This window comes from Panthera tigris, chromosome B2 (assembly GCF_018350195.1).
Source record: "Panthera tigris isolate Pti1 chromosome B2, P.tigris_Pti1_mat1.1, whole genome shotgun sequence".
Taxonomy (NCBI): domain Eukaryota; kingdom Metazoa; phylum Chordata; class Mammalia; order Carnivora; family Felidae; genus Panthera; species Panthera tigris.
In genome coordinates this window covers 99,639,072-99,660,426 of record NC_056664.1, presented here as the reverse complement: position 1 = coordinate 99,660,426, position 21,355 = coordinate 99,639,072, and the positions used below count along the sequence as shown (strand labels likewise).

The 21,355-nt window shown below is 35.7% G+C and overlaps 1 protein-coding gene and 1 long non-coding RNA gene across 4 annotated transcripts in view; one reads left to right on the top strand and one right to left on the bottom strand.

Moving 5' to 3' along the window:
• Positions 1 to 20,147, bottom strand: part of LOC102957952 — a 41,811-nt gene extending 21,664 nt beyond the window's left edge. The window contains exons 1-3 of the long non-coding RNA XR_006217810.1: positions 20,059 to 20,147; positions 17,207 to 17,268; positions 16,604 to 16,716 (exon numbers count right to left, since the gene is read on the bottom strand). This is a non-coding gene — a long non-coding RNA (uncharacterized LOC102957952). The remainder of the gene's footprint in view (positions 1 to 16,603; positions 16,717 to 17,206; positions 17,269 to 20,058) is intronic.
• The window catches only part of REV3L (REV3 like, DNA directed polymerase zeta catalytic subunit), a 172,413-nt gene that overhangs the window by 84,902 nt on the left and 66,156 nt on the right, over positions 1 to 21,355 (top strand). For all 3 annotated transcript variants that reach the window (XM_042986999.1, XM_042987000.1, XM_042987001.1), the window contains exons 10-14: positions 1,829 to 1,948; positions 5,018 to 5,255; positions 10,810 to 10,952; positions 11,623 to 15,787; positions 19,621 to 20,534. In XM_042986999.1, coding sequence (XP_042842933.1) covers positions 1,829 to 1,948; positions 5,018 to 5,255; positions 10,810 to 10,952; positions 11,623 to 15,787; positions 19,621 to 20,534 — 5,580 coding nt within the window. The remainder of the gene's footprint in view (positions 1 to 1,828; positions 1,949 to 5,017; positions 5,256 to 10,809; positions 10,953 to 11,622; positions 15,788 to 19,620; positions 20,535 to 21,355) is intronic.

Sequence of the window (21,355 nt, the reverse complement as noted above, 5' to 3'; positions counted from 1 at the left end):
ATCATTCTTGTCAGTCTTGTCTATTTTATTATTAACATTCTGAGAACCAGCTTTTGTTTTTACTGATCCTCTCAGTTGTCTTTTGCTTGGGGATGAGCTATTTTTCACAGTTTGTATATTTGTTCTTTTGTTTTGATGAAATACTCTTTATTAGCCCACTGTGTCCTAGGATGTGTTAAAAATATTTCTTCCTGAGGGGCACCTGGCTGGCTCAGTTGGCTAAGCATCCAACTCTTGATTTTGGCTCAGGTCATAATTTCACAGTTCGTGAGGTCAAGCCCCATATTGGGCTCTGTGCTGAGAGTGCAGAGCTTGCTTGGGATTCTTCCCCCCCCCCTACCCCTCCCCACCTCATGCACATGTGAACACATGCACTCTCTCTCAAATAAATAAACTTTTAAAAAACTTTTTCCTGAAGACTTTAACTTTTTGAAAAACTGTTGAAAGCACTTAGTTTTAAGTCTGCATACCAGAAGTAGAAAAACAGAACTGTTTTCCAGTTAGCTGTAACTACATGCCCTTTTTTGCTGTAGTCTTTTTTATCCTACTACTATTTGCTTTTTATTGTTACTCTCTCTCTTTGACTAGATTATAATATGAGACTCATTTTATCTTTATTCTTTTTTTTTTAATGTTTATTTATTTTTGAGAGAGAGAGAGAGAGACAGCATGAATGGGGGAGGAGCAGAGAGAGAGGGAGACACAGAATTGGAAGCAGGCTCCAGGCTCTGAGCTGTCAGCATGGAGCCCAACGCGGGGCTTGAACTCACAAACCGTGTGATCATGACCTGAGCTGAAGCCGGACACTCAACCGACTGAGCCACCCAGGCACCCCAATTTTATCTTTATTCTTAAAATTATTGAATCCCTTTGTACAATTAGACTTATAAAAATCAAATGTTGAAAAAAAATTATTTATTTATTTATTTATTTATTTATTTTTTGGTGTTGTGAAACCGTTTTGAGTTCTTTTTTTTTTTTCAGTATATGAAATTTATTGTCAAATTGGTTTCCATACAACACCCAGTGCTCATCCCAAAAGGTGCCCTCCTCAATACCCATCACCCACCCTCCACTCCCTCCCACCCCCCATCAACCCTCAGTTTGTTCTCAGTTTTTAAGAGTCTCTTATGCTTTGGCTCTCTTGCACTCTAACCTCTTTTTTTTTTTTTTTCCTTCCCCTCCCGCATGGGTTTCTGTTAAGTTTCTCAGGATCCACATAAGAGTGAAACCATATGGTATCTGTCTTTGTCTGTATGGCTCATTTCACTTAGCAAAACACTCTCCAGTTCCATCCATGTTGCTACAAAAGGCCATATTCCATTCTTTCTCATTGCCACGTAGTACTCCATTGTGTATATAAACCACAGTTTTTTTATCCATTCATCAGTTGATGGACATTTAGGCTCTGGAAGAAATTTTTAGATCATGAGTTGAAAGCTGAAAAGTGTAAAATTTACAGTTTTAAGCCATAGAGAATAAAGAATTGTATTACACTTTTCCCTTTGTATATTTTAATTTGCAATGATTTTTATCAGAGTAATATAACTGTACAAGCTGGGTAGGATTAATGAGATTGTAAATATTTAGTGAATTACAGATTCAAGGTCCTTGTTTCTTTCTTTTTTTTTTTTTTTTTAATCCACGTGACTATTCCTGTGGCTTTTACTAAGTTTTATTATGTTTTTATTTAACATATATATCACTAATGCCTCAAATTTTTAAATAGGTTTGCATTGTCATGTTTCCTAATTTGCACAAATTCTTAACAATAAATTTTAGATTTAAGCCATTGCTTTAATGTTTTTGTATTTTTTGTCATCTTAAGGTCACACTATACACAAAGTGGAGGAAGCTCTTATTAATGAAGAAGCAATTTTGAACCTCATGGAAAATAGTCAGACTTTTCAGCCTCTGACCCAAAGACTGAATGAGTCACCAGTTTTCTGTAAGTAATGATTCTACTACAAATTTTCAGTATTTTAATCAATGAAAGTATGTATGTGAGGGGGGATTTTTCCTTTGGTTTAAAGAGGTTAATGTTGCATGTTCAGTAAATCCTTATTGTAAGTATAAAAATGAAGCCTTGAATTAAATGAAGTAGCTACACAGCTTTTCCTAAAAAAACAATTGTGAAAGAAAAGAATTCCTTTCCTTTCTTTTTTTTTTTTTTTTTTTTTTTTTTTAAGTTTATTTTGAGAGGGAGAGAAAGCACATGTCGGGGAGGGACAGTGGGGGGGGGGCAGTGAGAGAGAGACAGAGAGAGAGACAGAGAGAGAGACAGAGAGAGAGAGAGAGAGAGAGAGAATATATCCCAAGAGGGCTCCGCACTGTCAGCATGGAGCCTGACACTGGGCTTAAACCATGAACTATGAGATCGTGACCTGAGCCAAAGTCAGACGCTTAACTGACTGAGTCACCCAGGTGCCCCCACCCCCACTTCCTTTTTTTTTTTTTTTTAACTTCACTTTGGTTGGAGAACAGCCATATTGTTTTAGGGGGAAAATGCATTCATTTTGAATTCAAAATTCTCCAAAGTTTAGTACATAATTAAATACCATAATTGAGTCTTCCTTTGTGAGTATCAGAAATTTCCTGAACAATTCTTTTTGAGTCATTAGTTTTTGGCTAGTATAGAACATGACAGTTATTTCTGTGTGTTTTTGCATTTCCCTAGATGCATTTTCATTAGCATCATAAGACATTTGCTAGATTTCATTTCATTAATTTAGTCGAAATTACTGCCATCTTGTTCAGAAATTTATTTAAAATTTCATTATGGGGCATTGGGTGGCTCAGTTGGTTAAGTGTCAGGCTCTTAATTTTGGCTCAGGTCATGATCAAGCCCCACATTGGGCTCTGCACTCTCCTGCTTGGGATTCTCTCTTTCCTTCTATCTCTGTCCCTCCCCTGCTCATGCCCTTGCACTCTGTCTCTCAAAAATAAACATTAAATTAAAATTTCATTGCAGAAAGTGATATGTCATTGAGTTTCATGCCTCTTGTTTTGCTTGGTGTCATGATTTTATGTTTCTTTTATTGTGAACTTTGTATTTTTTCCATTCTTACTGTATCAAATGAGAGATGGCATCAATTGTGTTCCCAGCTTTCTACAGTGTCCTCTGTCTGTTATCTTCATTTTCATTCGAATGGAACACAAATTGACTAGGACCAGTTCCAAAATTATTGTACACAGTCATATTTCAAGAACAATTTGGACAAGAGTAGGAAACTTTCTTCTTTTATAAATGAATGGCATATCAAGAAAGAAATGATCCAAAGAAAAAATAGGCAGCTAAAAGAGAGGAACGCAAAGAAAATGAAAGAATTGAAAAAAAGAGTGAGAGAGGTATATCCTTATTTCATTACATTAGGCAAATAAAATGTATCATTAGTAGATAAATTCCACCTTGCCCTAAGCTTGGAATTTATGTGTTAGTCACAAATGCATTCTCTGTGTTAGTCAAAGAAGTGCAAGTCAAATATCTGTAGTTCATTTGGTAATACTAGTCTTGTTTTTAAGAATGAGACAGGAAAAATGGATTGCAGTTCTAGGTTTAAGAAAGATTTTTGCCAAACTGGCTTTTGCAAGCAAGTATCTTTTATTTTGGCCTTATGTTTGGTAGCGTATGTGAACCAATTTCTTTAATGTCAGTGAAGAAAACCTGAAACCTGATATTTTCGTAAATAGGGAGTATATTATCTCATTTGACAGAGAAAAAAGTTATGTATTAGCTTCGAGCAAACCTCCATCTTCATGGTCTTTTTTTTTAATAATAGCTTTTATTGAAATATTTCACATAACCATAAAATTTACCTTCTGGTGTGTACAGTGAATTTTATCATGTTCACAGAGTTATGCAACCATTACCACTATCAACCCAGGACATTTTTAGCACCCCCCCCCAAAAAAACCCATAACCATTAGCAGTTACTTCTCATTCTTTCCTCCTCTCAGCTCTTGACAACCACTGATCTATTTTCTCCTTTACCGGATTTACCAATTTTGGTTATTTCATATAAATGGAAATCATGTAACTTTTGTTGGTGGTTTCTTCCACTTAGCATAATGTTTTTAGGTTTCATCCAAGTTGTAGCATGTGTCAGTACTTCATTCCTTTTCACTACTGAAGAATATTCCATCATAGGGATGTAACATCGTTCATTTATCCATTCGTAGGATGATGGATATGTGAGTCGTTTCCATTTTGTTTGGCAGTTATGAATAATGCTGCTGTGGTTATTCATGTGTTTTTGTGTGGACGTATGTTTTTAGTTATCTTGGGTATATATCAAGAGTGGAATTTCTGTATCTTATGGTAACTGTGTAACATCTTGAGGATCCATCAAGCTTTTTTCCAAAGCTGCTGCACCATTTTACACTGATCAACAGTGTGGAAAGGTTCTAATTTCTTTACTCCCTTGCCAGTACTTATGGTTTGTCTTTGATTTGGCAACCCTAGTACATATGAAGTGGCATATGTACTATGCCTCATATGGCATCATTGTAGTCTTCAAGGTTTTTAAAATAATGTCATTAACCACTTAAAAGCTTTCTTGTGTTGTTCAACTGCAGGTTTCATTTGTCTATCCTGTGAGCTAAATAAAACTTAAGTGAGGATAAGATGTTCACATGTATTGTTTTTAAGGCACTTCTTGCTTAGCATCAATCATACATTTATTACATATTTTATGTTTGAACACTAGTGACTGGATGTTGTTTAGTGCTCCTCAAGCTTACTTGTGCAGTAACAGTTTGGGCAGCTTGTTAAATGCAGATTCCTGGGCCCTACCTCAGAAATTCTGATTCCTTAGATATAGGATGGGGTCTGGGAAGACACAAAATCATTCCAGTGCAAGTAGTCCAAAGACATCACACTTTGATAAGAGAGCTACATCAACAAAGAAGTCAGCTGTATTCTTTCAGTATGTGCCAACATCTGTGATTTTGTTGTTTTATAACCGATCTGAATTCTGTTGAAAAGTTATTTGTTAGTGATGCTTCACTTGTTTTATAGTGGACAGTAGTCCTGATGAGGCTCTGGTACATCTTCTTGCTGGTTTGGAAAATGATGGATATCAGGCAGGAAGAAATAGGATGCCATCACAACGTCATTTCTTTGGAAACCCTAAAAATTCCCAAAATAGTGATGATGAAGAAAATGAACCACAGATTGAAAAAGAGGAAATGGAGCTTAGTTTGGTGATGTCTCAGAGATGGGACAGCAATATTGAAGAACCTTGTGCCAAAAAGAGGTAACGTTTTAGTTATTTCCATTACTTTAATAATTTCCTATTGTCATTATCACTCTCCTTTAATTAGAAATTATTATTTACTATTATTCGTAATGTTAAATACTTTATAAACTAATAGTCTTCTTTTAAATCCCTTTAAAGTAGTGCTTTGTTTTTCATGTGGCATAAGCTTCATATTCTAAGCAAAATAAAAGCTACATTTAAAAAGATTAAATCTAAGTGGGGATTTTTGGCAGTTTTATTGAGATATAATTATCCTACATCACTGTATGAGTTTCAGTTGTACAGCATAAAGGTCTGACTTACATACATTGTGAAATGATTACCAGAATAAGTTTAGTTAATATGCATCATCTCAGATAGATACAGTAAAAAGAAATGGGGGGAGGGGAGGAAAAAAATGTTTCTTCTTTTAATAAGAACTCTCAGGATTTACTCTAACAACTTTCCTCTTTATCATACAGGAGTGGTAACTATAGCCACCATGTTGTATATTACATCCCTAGTACTTATCTTATAACTGTAAGTTTGTACCTTTTGACCACCTTCCTTCAATTCCCATTTCCCCTATAAACCTAAATTACAGAAGTCATCTGTTTATATATGTGTGGATCATAAATGGGACAAAGTAGAAGGCCTCCTTCTCTCTGAATTTGGGGAAAAAGAATACCTTCTGAGAGTTAAACTGTTAATGGGTTGGAGTAACAGTTACAGGGTCAGCTTGAAAATAAGAAAAAGCTTTTAGGCCTGATTAGACTGAAGGAATTAAATATTAAAAATAAAAGAGTCTCAGAAACAGACACTGATATTCTGGCTCATTTCTCAAGCTAAATGAATAAGATGGCTGAATGCATAAGATAGTTTTCCACATCAGTCTCTCTCTTTTTTTTAATGTCTATTCATTTTTGAAAGACAGAGTGTGAGCAGGGTAGGGGCAGAGAGAGAGAGAGGGAGACACAGAATCCGAAGCAGGCTCCAGGCTCTGAGCTGTCAACCCAGAGCCCAACGTGGTGCTTGAACCCACGAACTGCAAGATCGTGACCTGAGCCGAAGTCGGTGCTCAACCAGCTGAGCCACTCAGGTGCCCCCACATCAGTCTCTTGTGAGCCTGATTGCTTTGAGTTGTATCTCTGTATGTAGAAAAAGATTAGGCTTCTGAGACTGAAACACCGAGTATGCCTCTCCTTTAAAGTTATGTAGACAATACTAAAACCTCCAAACTCTTTTGTTTGAAATTTTCACCCTCAACGCCATTATTGAAGGGTGGAAGAGATTAATCCATAAATATTAAATATACATGTAAGATTTCCTCTAGTTTCTCAACACTACTTAAAAATAAAATTTCTGGCCCCTTGTTATCTGGGTGTATATCAGAATCCTTTCTTCTATATTTTCAAACTGTGTTCCTACAAAGAATTCCATTTTCATTCTATGAGTAGAAAATTCCAAACCTGCGTAATATTATTTTATACTTTTCCTAGCTTAATGTATTCAGCTCCCTTTGCTGTGACAGTTAGAAATCATTCAGAGACTCAGCCCTTGACCTTTGAAGAACTAATGCTACCTGGTCCAGACAGAATCAGTGTTTGATTTCCTGATAGATTTGACCCTCGACAGTGTCATAAAATGTCTTTTGCCAATATTTCCTAATCAAAAAAAAAAAAGTATGGTGGAATTTAAGATACAAAACAGATGAACATAAGGGAAGGGAAGCAAAAACAATATAAAAACAGAGAAGGAGACAAATCACAAGAGACTCTTAAATACAGAGAACAGACTGGAGGTTGCTTGAGGAGTATGGGGGGGTGGGGCTAAAATGGGTGATGGGCATTAGGGAGGACACTTGTTGGGATGAGCACTGGGTGTTAAATGTGAGTGATGAATCACTAAATTCTATTCGTAAAATCATTATTACACTAAATGTTAACAAACTTGTATTTATAAAGTAAAAAAAAAAGAAAGTAAGGTGAAAGACATAAAGCTTTTTGTAGCTCGTCTGTATGTTGTTTTTTATATATAAACTTGATAAATCTTTCCATGAACTATCAAATGCCTCAACCACATCAACCTATAAAAATAGCTTTGTTCTTGTTTCACTGTTATTTCTGTAATAATAAATTCTCTACCCTCACCTCACCAACTTCTGAAAGTTTGTAATTTCAGTGTTTTATTTGACTTGCCCTCCTTATACCCCTGTTTATTGTTTGGTCGTGTCGGTCAACTCTTGTCTCCATAGCCTTTGTTCTGTCCTACCCCACTCCTTCCCAAGGTAATATCCTAATTTAGGCCTTCATTATCGTTTATCTGGAATACTATGATTCACTTTTTAACTGGTCTTCTCCTTGCTACTCATTTATAGTAGGGGTAATAATTATGATTATTAAATAAACATTTTATCGGCACTTAAGGAAGTAGAGAATATCAGGACCCTTCATGAGTCCAAATCATGCTCTATCGTCTTTATATCCTTTTTAAATATAGTCAGTTAAGGGAATGTTATAATCATATTGAGTCTTAATTTCAATAAGCTTTTTAGTAAAATCTTACGTATCATCCTTATAGATAAGAATACATGAATTTGAATTTAAAAACTACCTAACTGCTTAAATGCCAACTATCATGGTAGATTAGATTGACGTTGTCACAAACATTAGAGATTGGTAATTCATTGGATGACAGAATATAGATTCAGAAATACCTTGAAACTAAATAGGTGATGCCTAATAGAGAGTCATATGTTTAGGTTCAGTGAATCCGTTGTATAAATATAGACTGGATAGACCTTTAGTTCATTCTGGACTTAATAATTTCTATGGGAACGCCATGATTTTACTTGATTAAGAGCACAATAAGTCTGTAGTGTTATATGGTTACCAAAATAGTGAATTTAATTATTGGCTACCAGCTGTACCTGGGGTAACATTTATTATTCTAACAGATTTTGGATTTTATTAATAAAGTAATTATAATATTTACTTGATGTAGTTAAGTCTTGCTGTCTTGCTGTAATAAATTGGATTGCTTCTTTCATTTTTTAGCAAAGTGTTGACTATTTGATATTTCTATTTGATCTTGTGGCATTTTACTTTTTCTTATTTCCATCTGTTTCTTCACTGTTTTATTTTGGTATTGTTTCTTTGATTTTTACCTCCAATATAACATTAACATTTTTCTACAGTTCCTTAGATTCTATCTTGTTTAACTATTTATACCTTTATACCTGTATCCAGTAAATTCACATTCAAATATACAAAATTCTTATAAAGTCCCTCTCTACTTGTTATCAGTAATGTCACCCTGTTTATTTTTTTTTTAATTTTTTTTTTTAACATTTATTTATTTTTGAGACAGAGAGAGAGAGAGAGAGAGCATGAATAGGGGAGGGTCAGAGAAAGAGGGAGACACAGAATCCGAAACAGGCTCCAGGCTCTGAGCTGTCAGCACAGAGCCCGACGTGGGGCTCAAACCCACGGACCGTGAGATCATGACCTGAGCCGAAGTCGGACGCTTAACAGACTGAGCCACCCAGGCGCCCCAGTTTCACCCTGTTTAAAATACTAGTCATGGTTTATCCCATGATTAATGCTTACATGTTCACTGACTGAATCAATTCTGTGAAAACCATGCCCAAGTCAACCTTGGGAAAACAAAACCTTTCATTTCATAATATTTAATAAACGTGTCATAAATGCATATTAGATAGAGATTGAAAAATAGAAGTATGGTGTCTAGAAAAAGACTCATTCAATTCTCTTGTATAGTGGATGTTCTATTCTGCCCTGAATACCATATTTTAAGAATCCTGAGAAAGTAAAGAGAAAAAAGAGGAAGAAAAGGAAGGATCTGTGAACATACACTTTTAAAGAGCAGTGACAAGGGGCACCTGGTGGCTCAGTCAGATGAATGTCCAACTCTTGATTTTGGCTCAGGTCATGATCTCATATTTGTGAGATCAAGCCCCAAGTTGGGCTCCGTGCTATGCGTAGAGCCTGCTTAGGATTCTCTTTTCTCTTTCTCTACCCCTACCCTACTCACGCTCTCTCTCTTTTGGAATAAATAAATAAACATCCTTAAAAAATAGGGGCACTTGAGTGGCTTAGTCAGTTGAGCGTCCCACTTCGGCTCAGGTCATGATCTCATGGTTCGTGAGTTTGAGCCCCACATCGGGCTCTGTGCTAGCAGCTCAGAGCCTGGAACTTGCTTCAGATTCTGTCTCCTTCTCTCTGCCCCTCCCCCACTCATGCTCTATCTCTCTCTCAAAAATAAACATTTAAAAAAAAAAAACAGTACGAAGAATAGATGTTTGGTCTAATTAGAGAGGAATTATGGGGCAAATGATAAATGCCTTCAAATATTTTAAAGGTTATCATGTGAAATATAGCATAGATAGGCTACGTATAGCAACACCAGACAAAAACAGGAATAATGTATGGAAATTGGAAAGTTTTGTGTAATATAGGAAGAAAATCACTAAAAATTAACAGTGGAAAAGATTAATTACCCTGTGAGACAGCAAGCTCCTTAAACTGAGAATGCAAAACTGGAGGTTTTAGCATCTATTAAAAATAAGGTTTTTGAGTAGAAAATTGGACCAGATGACCTCTAATAATTCTTTCAGCTCCTAAGAAAGTGACTTTAGGACAAATTGTGATTTGGTAAAGGCTTAATGGAAAATCTGTTCTATGTATAATTAAGGGACATTTTCAAATTTTTGAGACAAGAGAAAGAAAAACTAGGTATAGATAGAAAGTAAGTTTGCCCATCCGAATAGAAGGGAAAATATCAAGCCTAGGACCTAGTGAAAAAATTTTAATCAATAAAAGATGAAGTCATTCTGGATTTCACAGCCCATCTGAATTCCTTATTAACCCTCTTTACAGCCACTGCTGGGATTGACCCAACACCTTTACCACTTCCTAGCCTCTCTCTGATCCCTGTTGTTTTCTCTTTCAACCTGACCGGCGTACCCCCTTGCTTACCTATTTGTTCGTTTCCAGTTCACAGTATAGAGATTGTATATTTGTGGAGACTTCTTAAAATATGCTGAGATTCCACCTTTTTTAGATGTTACTGGGTTCTCACCCATGCTGTTATATGTGTATATTTAATGATAGGATGAAGGGGAGAATATATGGAAGAACATAATTTAGGGGTGCCAGGGTGGCTCAGTTGGTTAAACATCAGACTCTTGATCTTATTTCAGGTCTTGATCTTAGGGTCATGAGTTCAAGCCCCGTGTTGGGCTCTATGCTGGGTTTTGTGAAGCCTATTTAAAAACAAAAAACATGATTAGATATGATCATCTAGGATATTACAGAGCTTGGATACAGAAATGATGTTGTCCTGTAGCTCACATGAAAAGGATTTTAAGTCTATCTGCAATAACTTTTTATAGGACGTGATACTAAAGCAAAATAAATCTGCTTTTATTTTTAAAGTTACAATTTTCAGATCTTTTTAGTTTTATTATTATAGCATCACATTAGGCAGCTGTTCGAATCTGACATGCTTTTTTCTATGATCGTACTCACTAGCGAATCTTAATATTCTCTAGATCACTGTGTAGAAATAACCATAGAAGCTCAACTGAAGAAGATGATTCGTCTTCAGAAGAAGAAATGGAATGGAGTAATAACAGTTTGCTTCTAGCCAATCTTTCTATACCTCAGTTAGATGGAACTGCAGATGAAAATAGTGGTAAGTAAACTGATGCACTATGAGCATTTCATTACATAGGGGCTAAATATGTATTTGATTTTAAAACTGTAATCAGACTTTCTTATGAAATTGGCTAACTGTGAGGCTCTGACAGTACTGTTACGTTTTGTCCTGCAAGATTTTTTCTTTGAGTATGTAGATATGTGATTCTTTCTCATTTCTAAGAGGATAACATTTGTAAATCACTGATTTAAAGTTTCATAAACTTTAATCAGTTGACCATGTTAACATTTAAGTAGCATAAGAAACTGCAAGAAATATGCTCAGATGTTAACTAACGAATTTAAATAAAAACTTGAAAAAAAAGAAATAGCTTATTTGAAGCGATAATGCAAAGAAGCATATTGCTTAAGGAAAAATTTTCAAGATGACTGTATTTTTCCCTATTCCCCAAAAAGGCACTGAATATGAATATAATTTATTTCTGATCAAAGGAATATATGTTTAAAATAATGACTAATCAAGTATGACTGCCTCTTGATTATTTAGATTGAGTTATTATTCTAATGATAGGAACAACCTTTTTGTTGAGACAACCATTTTAAGCATAGAAAATTTCATACAATTTCTTTCATGGTGATAGCATGGGAAAAGATCTTAAAAATTAAAAGCACGGAGGTGAAATAAATTCTTTTTTCCCCCATTTCAGACAATCCATTGAACAACGAAAATTCTAGAACTCACTCTTCTGTGATTGCAACGAGCAAGCTATCAGTAAAACCTTCCATCTTTCACAAAGATGCTGCTACATTAGAACCCCCATCTTCTGCTAAGATTACCTTTCAGTGTAAACACACAAGTGCCCTTTCTTCCCATGTTTTAAACAAGGAAGATTTAATTGAAGACCTCCCACAGCCAAACAATATAGAAAAATGTCTAGATCATTCAGTTGCTTCTTTTACAAATGAAAGCACTTACTCTATGAAATACCCTGGATCTTTAAGCGGTTCTGTCCATTCAGAAAACTCTCATAAAGAAAGTAGTAAGAAAGATATCCTCCCAGTATCTTCCTGTGAAAGTAGTATTTTTGATTATGAAGAAGATATCCCATCTGTTACAAGACAAGTACCAAGTAGAAAGTATACAAACATTAGAAAAATTGATAAGGATGCCCCTTTTATCCATATGAACCGTCATAGTAGTGAAAGTACATTGGGCAAAAATTCTTTCAACTTTTCTGACCTTAGTCATTCAAAAAGTAAATTATCCTCTGAAGGAAATGAAAAAGGAAACAGCACAGCTCTGAATAGTTTATTCCCTTCATCATTAACTGAAAATTGTGAATTGCTATCATGCTCAGGAGAGAATAGAACTATGGTACATTCTCTTGATAGCATTGCTGATGAAAGTGGGCTAAATAAACTTAAAATTAGATATGAAGAGTTTCAAGAACATAAAACTGAAAAGCCAAGCCTCAGCCAGCAAGCAGCACATTATATGTTTTTTCCCAGTGTTGTTCTTTCTAACTGTCTCAGTAGACCACAGAAACTCTCGCCTGTAACATACAAACTACAATCCAGCAGTAAACAGTCCCGATTAAAAATAAATAAAAAGAAGCTTATAGGTCATCAAGAGACTTCTACCAAAACTAGTGAAACTGTATCCACAAAAGATAATTGTATACAAAATAATCCCTGTAATAGTAATCCTGAGAAGGATAATGTATTGGCCAATGATTTAATTAAAGTCACTCGTGGAGCTTTTGAAAATAAAACCCCCACAGACGGTTTTATAGACTGTCACTTTGGAGATGGAACCTTAGAAACTGAGCAGTCCTTTGGATTGTATGGAAATAAATATACACTGAGAGCGAAACGCAAGGTGAATTATGAGACTGAAGATAGTGAGTCAAGTTTTGTAACACACAACTCAAAAATTAGCCTACCTCATCCCATGGAAATTGGTGAAAGTTTAGATGGAACTCTCAAATCTCGAAAACGAAGAAAAATGTCTAAAAAGTTGCCCCCTGTCATCATAAAATATATTATTATTAATAGATTTAGAGGGAGAAAAAATATGCTTGTGAAGCTAGGAAAAATAGACTCTAAAGAAAAACAAGTTATATTGACAGAGGAAAAAATGGAACTATATAAAAAGCTTGCACCTTTGAAGGATTTTTGGCCAAAAGTTCCTGACTCCCCTGCAACCAAATATCCCATTTATCCACTAACACCAAAGAAAAGTCACAGAAGAAAATCAAAACATAAGTCTGCAAAGAAAAAAACTGGTAAGCAACAAAGGACAAATAGTGAAAATATTAAAAGAACTTTGTCTTTCAGGAGAAAACGGTCACATGCTATCCTGTCTCCTCCCTCACCATCCTACAATGCTGAAACCGAAGACTGTGACTTGAATTATAGTGACGTTATGTCTAAACTAGGTTTTCTTTCTGAGAGAAGCACAAGTCCCATAAATTCTTCTCCCCCTCGCTGCTGGTCTCCCACAGATCCAAGAGCTGAAGAAATGATGGCTGCTGCAGATAAAGAAGCAATGCTTTTTAAGGGTCCTAATGCATGTAATAACAAGACTGTTAATTCTCGTATGGAAAAAAATAGTCGAGCAAGAGCGCAGGTTAAGAAATCCAAAACTAAGCTTGTTAATCCTTCTGTAGTTACTAAGAAAAGGAACAAACGAAATCAGACAAATAAATTAGGAGATGATGGAAAAAAGAAACCGAGAGCAAAACAGAAACAAAAAACAAATGAGAAAGGTATGTCAAGAAAGCACATAATGAAAGATGAAAAAATTAAATCTCAGTCTGGTGCTGAAGTTAAGTTTGTGCTGAAACATCAGAATGTGTCTGAGACCTCAAATAGTTCTGGAGGCTCTCAACTACTTTTTAAACAGAAAGATGTGTCACTAATGAGCTCTGCTGTAGATCATCCCCTTTCTGCTCCCCTGCCCACTGGAATTCATGCACAACAGAATTTATCTGGCTGCTTTTCTTCTTTCTTAGAAAGCAAGAAGCCTGATTTACAAACATTCCCCAGCTCACGAGATGATTTGCATTCATCAGTTGTTTGTAGTTCTTTGGGACCTGGAATCTCAAAAATTAATGTCCAGAGGTCTCACAATCAAAGTGCTATGTTTACTCTAAAGGAATCAACTTTGATTCAAAAAAACATATTTGATCTTTCCAACCATTTATCTCAGGTAGCCCAGAATACACAGATATCTTCGGGTATAATGTCTCCAAAGACGGAAGAGAATGCAAATACACAAAAAAACTATTTGTCATCCATCGGAAAGTTAAATGAATATCGTAATTCTTTAGACTCAAAGCCAGACCAGGCATATGCCCCTAACTTTTTGCATTGCAAAGACAGTCAGCAGCAGATTGTGTGCATGGCAGAACAGTCAAAGCACAGTGAAACTTGTACTCCAGGAAATGCATCTTCAGAGGAAAGCCAAATGCCTAATAATTGCTTTGTAACTTCTTTGAGAAGTCCAATCAAACAAATAGCATGGGAGCAAAAACAAAGGGGCTTTATTTTAGATATGTCAAATTTTAAACCTGAAAGGGTAAAACAGAGGTCATTGTCAGAAGCAATTTCACAAACCAAAGCACTTTCTCAGTGTAAAAGTCGAAATGTGTCAACACCTTCAGCATTTGGTGAAGGCCAGTCTGGACTGGCAGTTCTAAAAGAATTGTTACAGAAGAGACAGCAAAAAGCACAAAATGCAAATATTATGCAAGACCCATCATCTAGTAAACCTCAACCAAACAAAAATATTTCTGGCTCCCTTGAGCAAAACAAAACAATTAAACGAACACGATCAGTAACATCTTCAAGAAAACCTCGAACTCCTAGAAGTACAAAACCTAAAGAAAAAATTCCCAAACTTCTTAAAGTAGACTCTCTCAATTTACAGAACTCTGGCCAGGTGGATAACTCTCTATCGGATGACAGTCCCATCTTTTTTTCAGATCCAGGTTTTGAGAGTTGTTATTCACTTGAAGATAGCTTGTCTCCTGAACATAATTATAATTTTGATATTAATGCAATAGGTCAAACTGGATTTTGTAGCTTTTATTCTGGAAGTCAGTTTGTCCCTGCTGATCAGAATTTGCCACAGAAGTTCCTAAGTGATGCAGTTCAGGATCTTTTCCCAGGACAAACGATAGAAAAAAGTGAGTTTTTAAGTCATGATAACCAGAAGTGTGATGAAGACAAAAAACATCATGCCTCAGACTCAACCTCATGGATTAGATCAGGTACGCTAAGTCCTGAACTATTTGAGAAGTCATCCGTAGATAGCAATGAGAATCATCGCCACAACCAGTGGAAAAGTAGCTTTCATCCTCTAACAGCTCGCTCTAATTCAATAATGGATTCTTTCTGTGTCCAGCAGACAGAGGACTGTCTGAACGAAAAATCCAGATTGAATAGAAGTTCAGTAAGCAAAGAAGTGTTTCTTAGCTTCTCACAGCCAGGCACTTCAGACTGGATTCAAGGTCATACCAGAAAAGAGATGCAACAGTCTCTTGACTCAGTCAGTGCCTCTTTTACTACAATACTATCCTCCCCTGATGGTGAACTTGTGGATGCAGCCTCTGAAGATTTAGAATTGTATGTTTCAAGAAACAATGATATATTGACACCAACTCCTGATAGTTCACCAAGGTCTACCAGCTCTCCCTCACAATCTAAAAATGGCAGTTTTACCCCTCGAACTGCTCACATTTTGAAGCCACTTATGTCCCCGCCAAGTAGGGAAGAAATTATGGCAACTTTGTTGGATCATGATCTTTCAGAAACTATTTACCAGGAACCATTTTGCAGCAATCCTTCTGATGTACCAGAAAGGCCCAGGTAATCAGAATTATTTTTTCCCTTTGAGTCACTCTGTATATTGTAGCAAGTATAACATTGGTACCTGAATGCTAATTTTCTGGCTGTAATACTGTATTTATAAGCAAATCATTGTAAAAGCTATTCATAATTGTGGACTCCTGAGAAAATTCACAAACTAGCTGGATGGTTGCCTCTTGAGAACTTTAAGTTGAAGAGTATTGGTCTTGGGTCTATTAACATTGTGTCAACCTTAAGGATTAGAGATGCAGAGGCTCACTGTGACTTGATACCAGATTAAGAAGGATGTCATAATACTTGAAAAGTATATTTATCATTTTAAAAATGCTATTTGTTTCTCAAAAGTGTAACTTTATAATTTTAAAAGAACTTTATTTTTTAAAAGTGAAAATGAGCATACATATGTTTTAAGTACTTTTATGATATATCTCTAAATGAAGATTAAGTTGTTTGTACTATATATCTCTTTCTTTTCACGTTGCCAACATCTTCAATCATACTGTTACTACTGTTAGTTTGTATAGTTATTAGGGTGCAAGATGGACTTCAGTTCCTCTTATTCCTCCTTTTTTTTTTTTTTTAAAGAATCTCCAGAGAAGCAGTAGACGGATACACACACACACGCACGCGCGCGCACACACACACACACAGCCGATAGCAAAATGCAAAGGAATCAGTATTGGTTTATTTATTAACCAGTAAAGTAGGTATTGTGTACTACTTGCATCACCCAGGTAGAATATAACTGATAGGGGCTAAGTTGGAGAATATGACTTAATCCATGTGGTTTAAGTGTTGACTTTGGGTCCTACCTACCTGTGTCTTGATTCCATTTACCTAACCAGTTGCAAGAAGAGGCAATTCTTTTCAGCCATTCAGTCAGAAGCAGAGGAGGTTGGCTAGGACTGCAGAGGCCCACTTGGCTTAGTCTAAATGATGGGAAGAGATAGGAAGAGTCCGCTATATACACTAACCTGACCATGTTAGTAAAAGCACCATGTTCTTGACTCTAGTAAAAAAGACACAGTGAATGCCAGACTTTTACCATCCAGATCAGCAATAACTCCTGCAGGAGTCCGTTTAAGAAAGGGTTGAGAAAAAGTGATCAGAAATATAGGGTAGAAGTTTCCTCTAAAGACTTGAAGTGGGAGACAGAAAATTTCCTTCCCACCCTTCCTAATACAGTTTTAGTTTTGTTTTGCTTTGCTTAGTTCCCATATGTGGTCTTTTAACATGAATGGGACTCTTTCTCTTTGTTTCACTGCCAGAATGTATGAATATCTGTTTCTTACACATTAGTTTCCATCATATGAGGGGCTTTGGCTTTATAGGTGGTAAATATGGTATATTTTTAATTGAACTATTTTTTCTGTCTCAGCCTTACTTACACATCTAGTTTTTAGTTCTCTGTTAACTTACCATGTGTTAGTCATTAACTCTGTGTTGCTGTTACTTGTCAAAATTTGAGACTTGTCGTGCAGCTGAAATAAAAGGATGATAGTCATCATTTTTGAAAAAAAACAATTTTTATTAAGTTTATTTATTTATTTTGAGAGAGGGAGAGAGAGAATCCCAAGCAGCCTCCGCACTGTCAGTGGAGAGCCAGATGCGGGGCTCAAAACTCAAACTGTGAGATCATGACCTGAGTTGAAATCAGAAGTCAGATGTTTAACCAACTGAGCCACCCAGATGCCCCTGGCATAATATATATATTATATATATTATAATATATATTATAAAACATCATTGTTTTTAGTATTATATATAATATATATTACATATATAATATTTAATATATAACATATTAAATGTATATAAATGTAATATTAAAAACAATATTTTAATATTAAAGTCTTCACTGTAGTAAATTTAGGAGGTATAGAAGCATAAAAATCACACCATTTCTCTACCTAGTAATGACCATTCTTAATATTTTAATTTTTAAAAATTTCTTTAAATTTATAATTTTTATTTTGTTTTATAAAATGTAATACTATAGTCATAGTATTACAGATTTTTTTCACTTAATATTATAAACATTTTCTAAATTTATGAGTTTCTTGAAACATTTTAATGGGTACATAATAATCCTATCATATGTATATATTATTGGACAGAAACTTTGTTCCTTATTCTAATATGATAGATAATTATGTGATTGTTTTCTTCATAAAACATTTTTTGTATTTTGGGGGTTTTCCATATAGTCTTGTAAGTAGGATTACTGTTATATGTAAATGATGAATCACTAAATACTACTGAAACCAATGTTACACTATATGTTAACTACTTGAATTTAAATTTTAAAAAAAAGGATTTCTAAAAAATTTAAGGCTCTTAATATATATTATGACATGCAATTATCATGCTGCTGACAATATTTAAGAGAGCTGAACTTACTTCACCTCACCAATTTTGGGGTTTTTTTGTTTTGTTTTTTTTACTTGATTATGATCTCTATACTATTAATGTTAGAGATGGGCATGGCATATAATATGTACTCATTTTCTTCAGTAGCAGTAATTCTTCTAGTTTTTCATATAGCTGGGAGGTGGATACAGGAAAGGTCTAGATTTTGGTTACAAAGTTAATTAATAAGGGCCAAAGTCTTACCATGTAAAGAGGAAAAGGAACTGTGGTAACCCTTCAGTCCAAACTAGAAAACGTAAATTCAGTTCATTGAGTTTTATGTAGGGAATGACTAGGATGTTTGGAAAATCATGCCCTAGAAGAAGTGATTGAAAAAACTAAGATCTATCTTCATATCCATGAAAGAAATACCATAAGGAAGAAAAAGTTGACTTCTCTTGCTGCAGATGACAAATAGTACCAATGGATGTATGTTAGAGAAAGAGAGAGGTTTAGCTTGATACTTGCAACTATTGGAAAATTAAGCCAGGCTACTATTTAATAGTGGTTGCCCACATACACAAACATTATCAGCATTTATGCTATGCATTCTGTGTACTCTGGTAACTCAAAGTTCGGATGTAGTGTTAAACTTTACCATGTAAAAGGGAGAAATAATTATGGTAATTTACTTCAATTGTGTGTGATTTTTTTTTAATGTTTGAGGGGATTTGGTCAGGGCAGGGAGTGTTACAAAGATATGTTTGAATTGACTGGTTTTGCTAAACTATTGTAGATATTAGAAAATGTCTAGAGAGGCTATAGATAAAATCCAGGCACACAGTCTCTAATGATAAATTCTTCCATTGTTTTTATTCATATGTGGTAACAGTGGAAAGTTATTTAAGATGAGTGAGGAAAGTAGAGGATCAGTTTGTGCCATCTCCTTGAAGAAAAGAAAGCTTCGTGGGTCACTTAAAACAAAAAATACCTTCTTTCCCTGGTATTGATGAACTTAATTTAGTCATATACCTGGAAATTAATTTAGTCATATACCAGTGAAGAAAAACATATTAAGACTAAAGAGGCTGTACCTGCATAAAGTATGTAGGGGGAAGGTGTAGAAAGGGAAGATATGGGCATTTTTAAGAATCCAAAAGGGGCTTTAAAAAATCTCTAGAGGGGTGCCTGGGTGACTCAGTTGGTTAAGTGTCTGACTTCCATTCAGGTCATGATCTCACAGTAGGTGGGGTCGAGCCTTGCATCGGGTTCTGTGCTGCAGCTCAGAGCCTGGAGCCTGCTTCGGATTCTGTGTCTCCCTCTCTCTCTGCCCCTCCCCTGCTCACACTCTTGTCTCTCTATATCTCTCAAAAATAAGTAAAAATGTTTAAAAAAATTTTTAAACATCTCTATGATAGGGAGCTAAATATTTTGGTAATTGCTCTTTGAGATGAAACAGTTGTTCTAAAATATGTTGTTTGTAGGGAGATTGGTGGACGGCTTCTCATGGTAGAAACTCGACTTCCAAATGATCTGGCTGAGTTTGAGGGAGACTTTTCCTTGGAAGGACTTCGTCTGTGGAAAACAGCATTCTCAGCAATGACTCAGAATCCACGACCAGGGTCACCCCTTCGCAATGGCCAGGCAGTGGTCAATAAAGGGTCAAGTAATAGCTGTAAAATGGTTGAAGATAAAAAAATTGTGATTATGCCTTGCAAATGTGCCCCAAGTCGACAACTGGTTCAAGCATGGCTTCAAGCCAAAGAAGAATACGAACGTTCCAAGAAACTGTCTAAAACTGAGCCAGCTGGAGTCATAAAATCTGCTGAGAACTTCAGCTCTTCAGTTAACCCAGATGACAGACCTGTAGTGCCTCCAAAAATGAGTACAACTCCACATATACTCCCCACTACAGCACATACCAAGGAAGATGTTGATACTTCTCAGATTGCTTTACAAGCGCTAACCACAGGATGTAGTCGAACTGTAAGTGAAAGTCAGACACTGCCACCAGTTGCTTCTGCAAATGATCCTGAGAAAGGTGAAGATGATGATGATGACTATTATGTTAGTTACAGCTCCCCTGATTCTCCAGTAATTCCGCCTTGGCAACAAGCAGCATCCCCAGATTCTAAAACATTAGATGGAGAGGAGAGACCCGCATCACAAGTAGAGGAACTACATTCCCTGACTATTGAGAACTTCTTAAAACCAGTAAAAGATGATATACAGAAAAGCCCCTGCACTGAGCCTTTGGAGCCTCTAGTGATATCTCCAATTAATGTTAGGGCAAGAACCGGAATATGTGAATCACTTTGCCTTCATAGTACACCAATTATACAGAGAAAACTTCTAGAAAGGCTTCCTGAAGCAAGTAGCCTGAGCCCTTTGTCAACAGGTAAGGTTACAAAGAAGAGGAAGACTTTATAATTCTTCTTCAAAGATTAGAAATTAAATGAAAACATTAGACTATATAATGAAATTCAGAGCTTTTTAAATGAAATTTTAACTCTACTAGTGAGATGTTATTATGACAATTTCTTGTAAAGTCATCAATCATCTCATGGAAACAATTTTTATCTTTCTGCTGTGAAATCTACTTATATATGCTTCCATCCTATCTTCTTACCTTCTGGGTGAAATATAGGAGGCCTCTCAGAAGTCTTCCTTTTTCTTAACTTGATTTTTCCCACTGGCTTTAATATATGCCCAAGTCTCTCTCACCCTTTAAGATATAAGGAAAACCAAAAACCTGCCTTCACCTTAGACCTGTAGCTTCTACTCTTTTTCCTCTTCTTCAAAGCCAGATTTCTTAAAAGATTTCTGTAATTTGACAACTCCCATTTCTTTTACCTTCATTTCTCAGCCCACTCAACATTGCATTCAACCCCCATCATTCCACCAGTATTGCTCTTGTAAAGAATTTCAGTAAGTTTCATGTAGCTAAAGCCAGTGTGTATTTTTAGTTCTTACTGTCACATGGCCTCTTAAACAGCCATTGTCCTGTTGACCATTACCTTGGAGCCTCTTCTACCCTTCGCTTTTCTCCTACTCCTCTGTTTCTGCCTACTTGATTTCCTTTGAAGCTTTACTCTATGTTTTCTCCCTAAATGAGTGAATTCCTGCCCACAGGATTACTACAGATAACCCACAAATTTAAATTTCCAGTTCAGAACTCTCAACCTCCAGAACACTATATCTAACTGTCTATTTGGGATT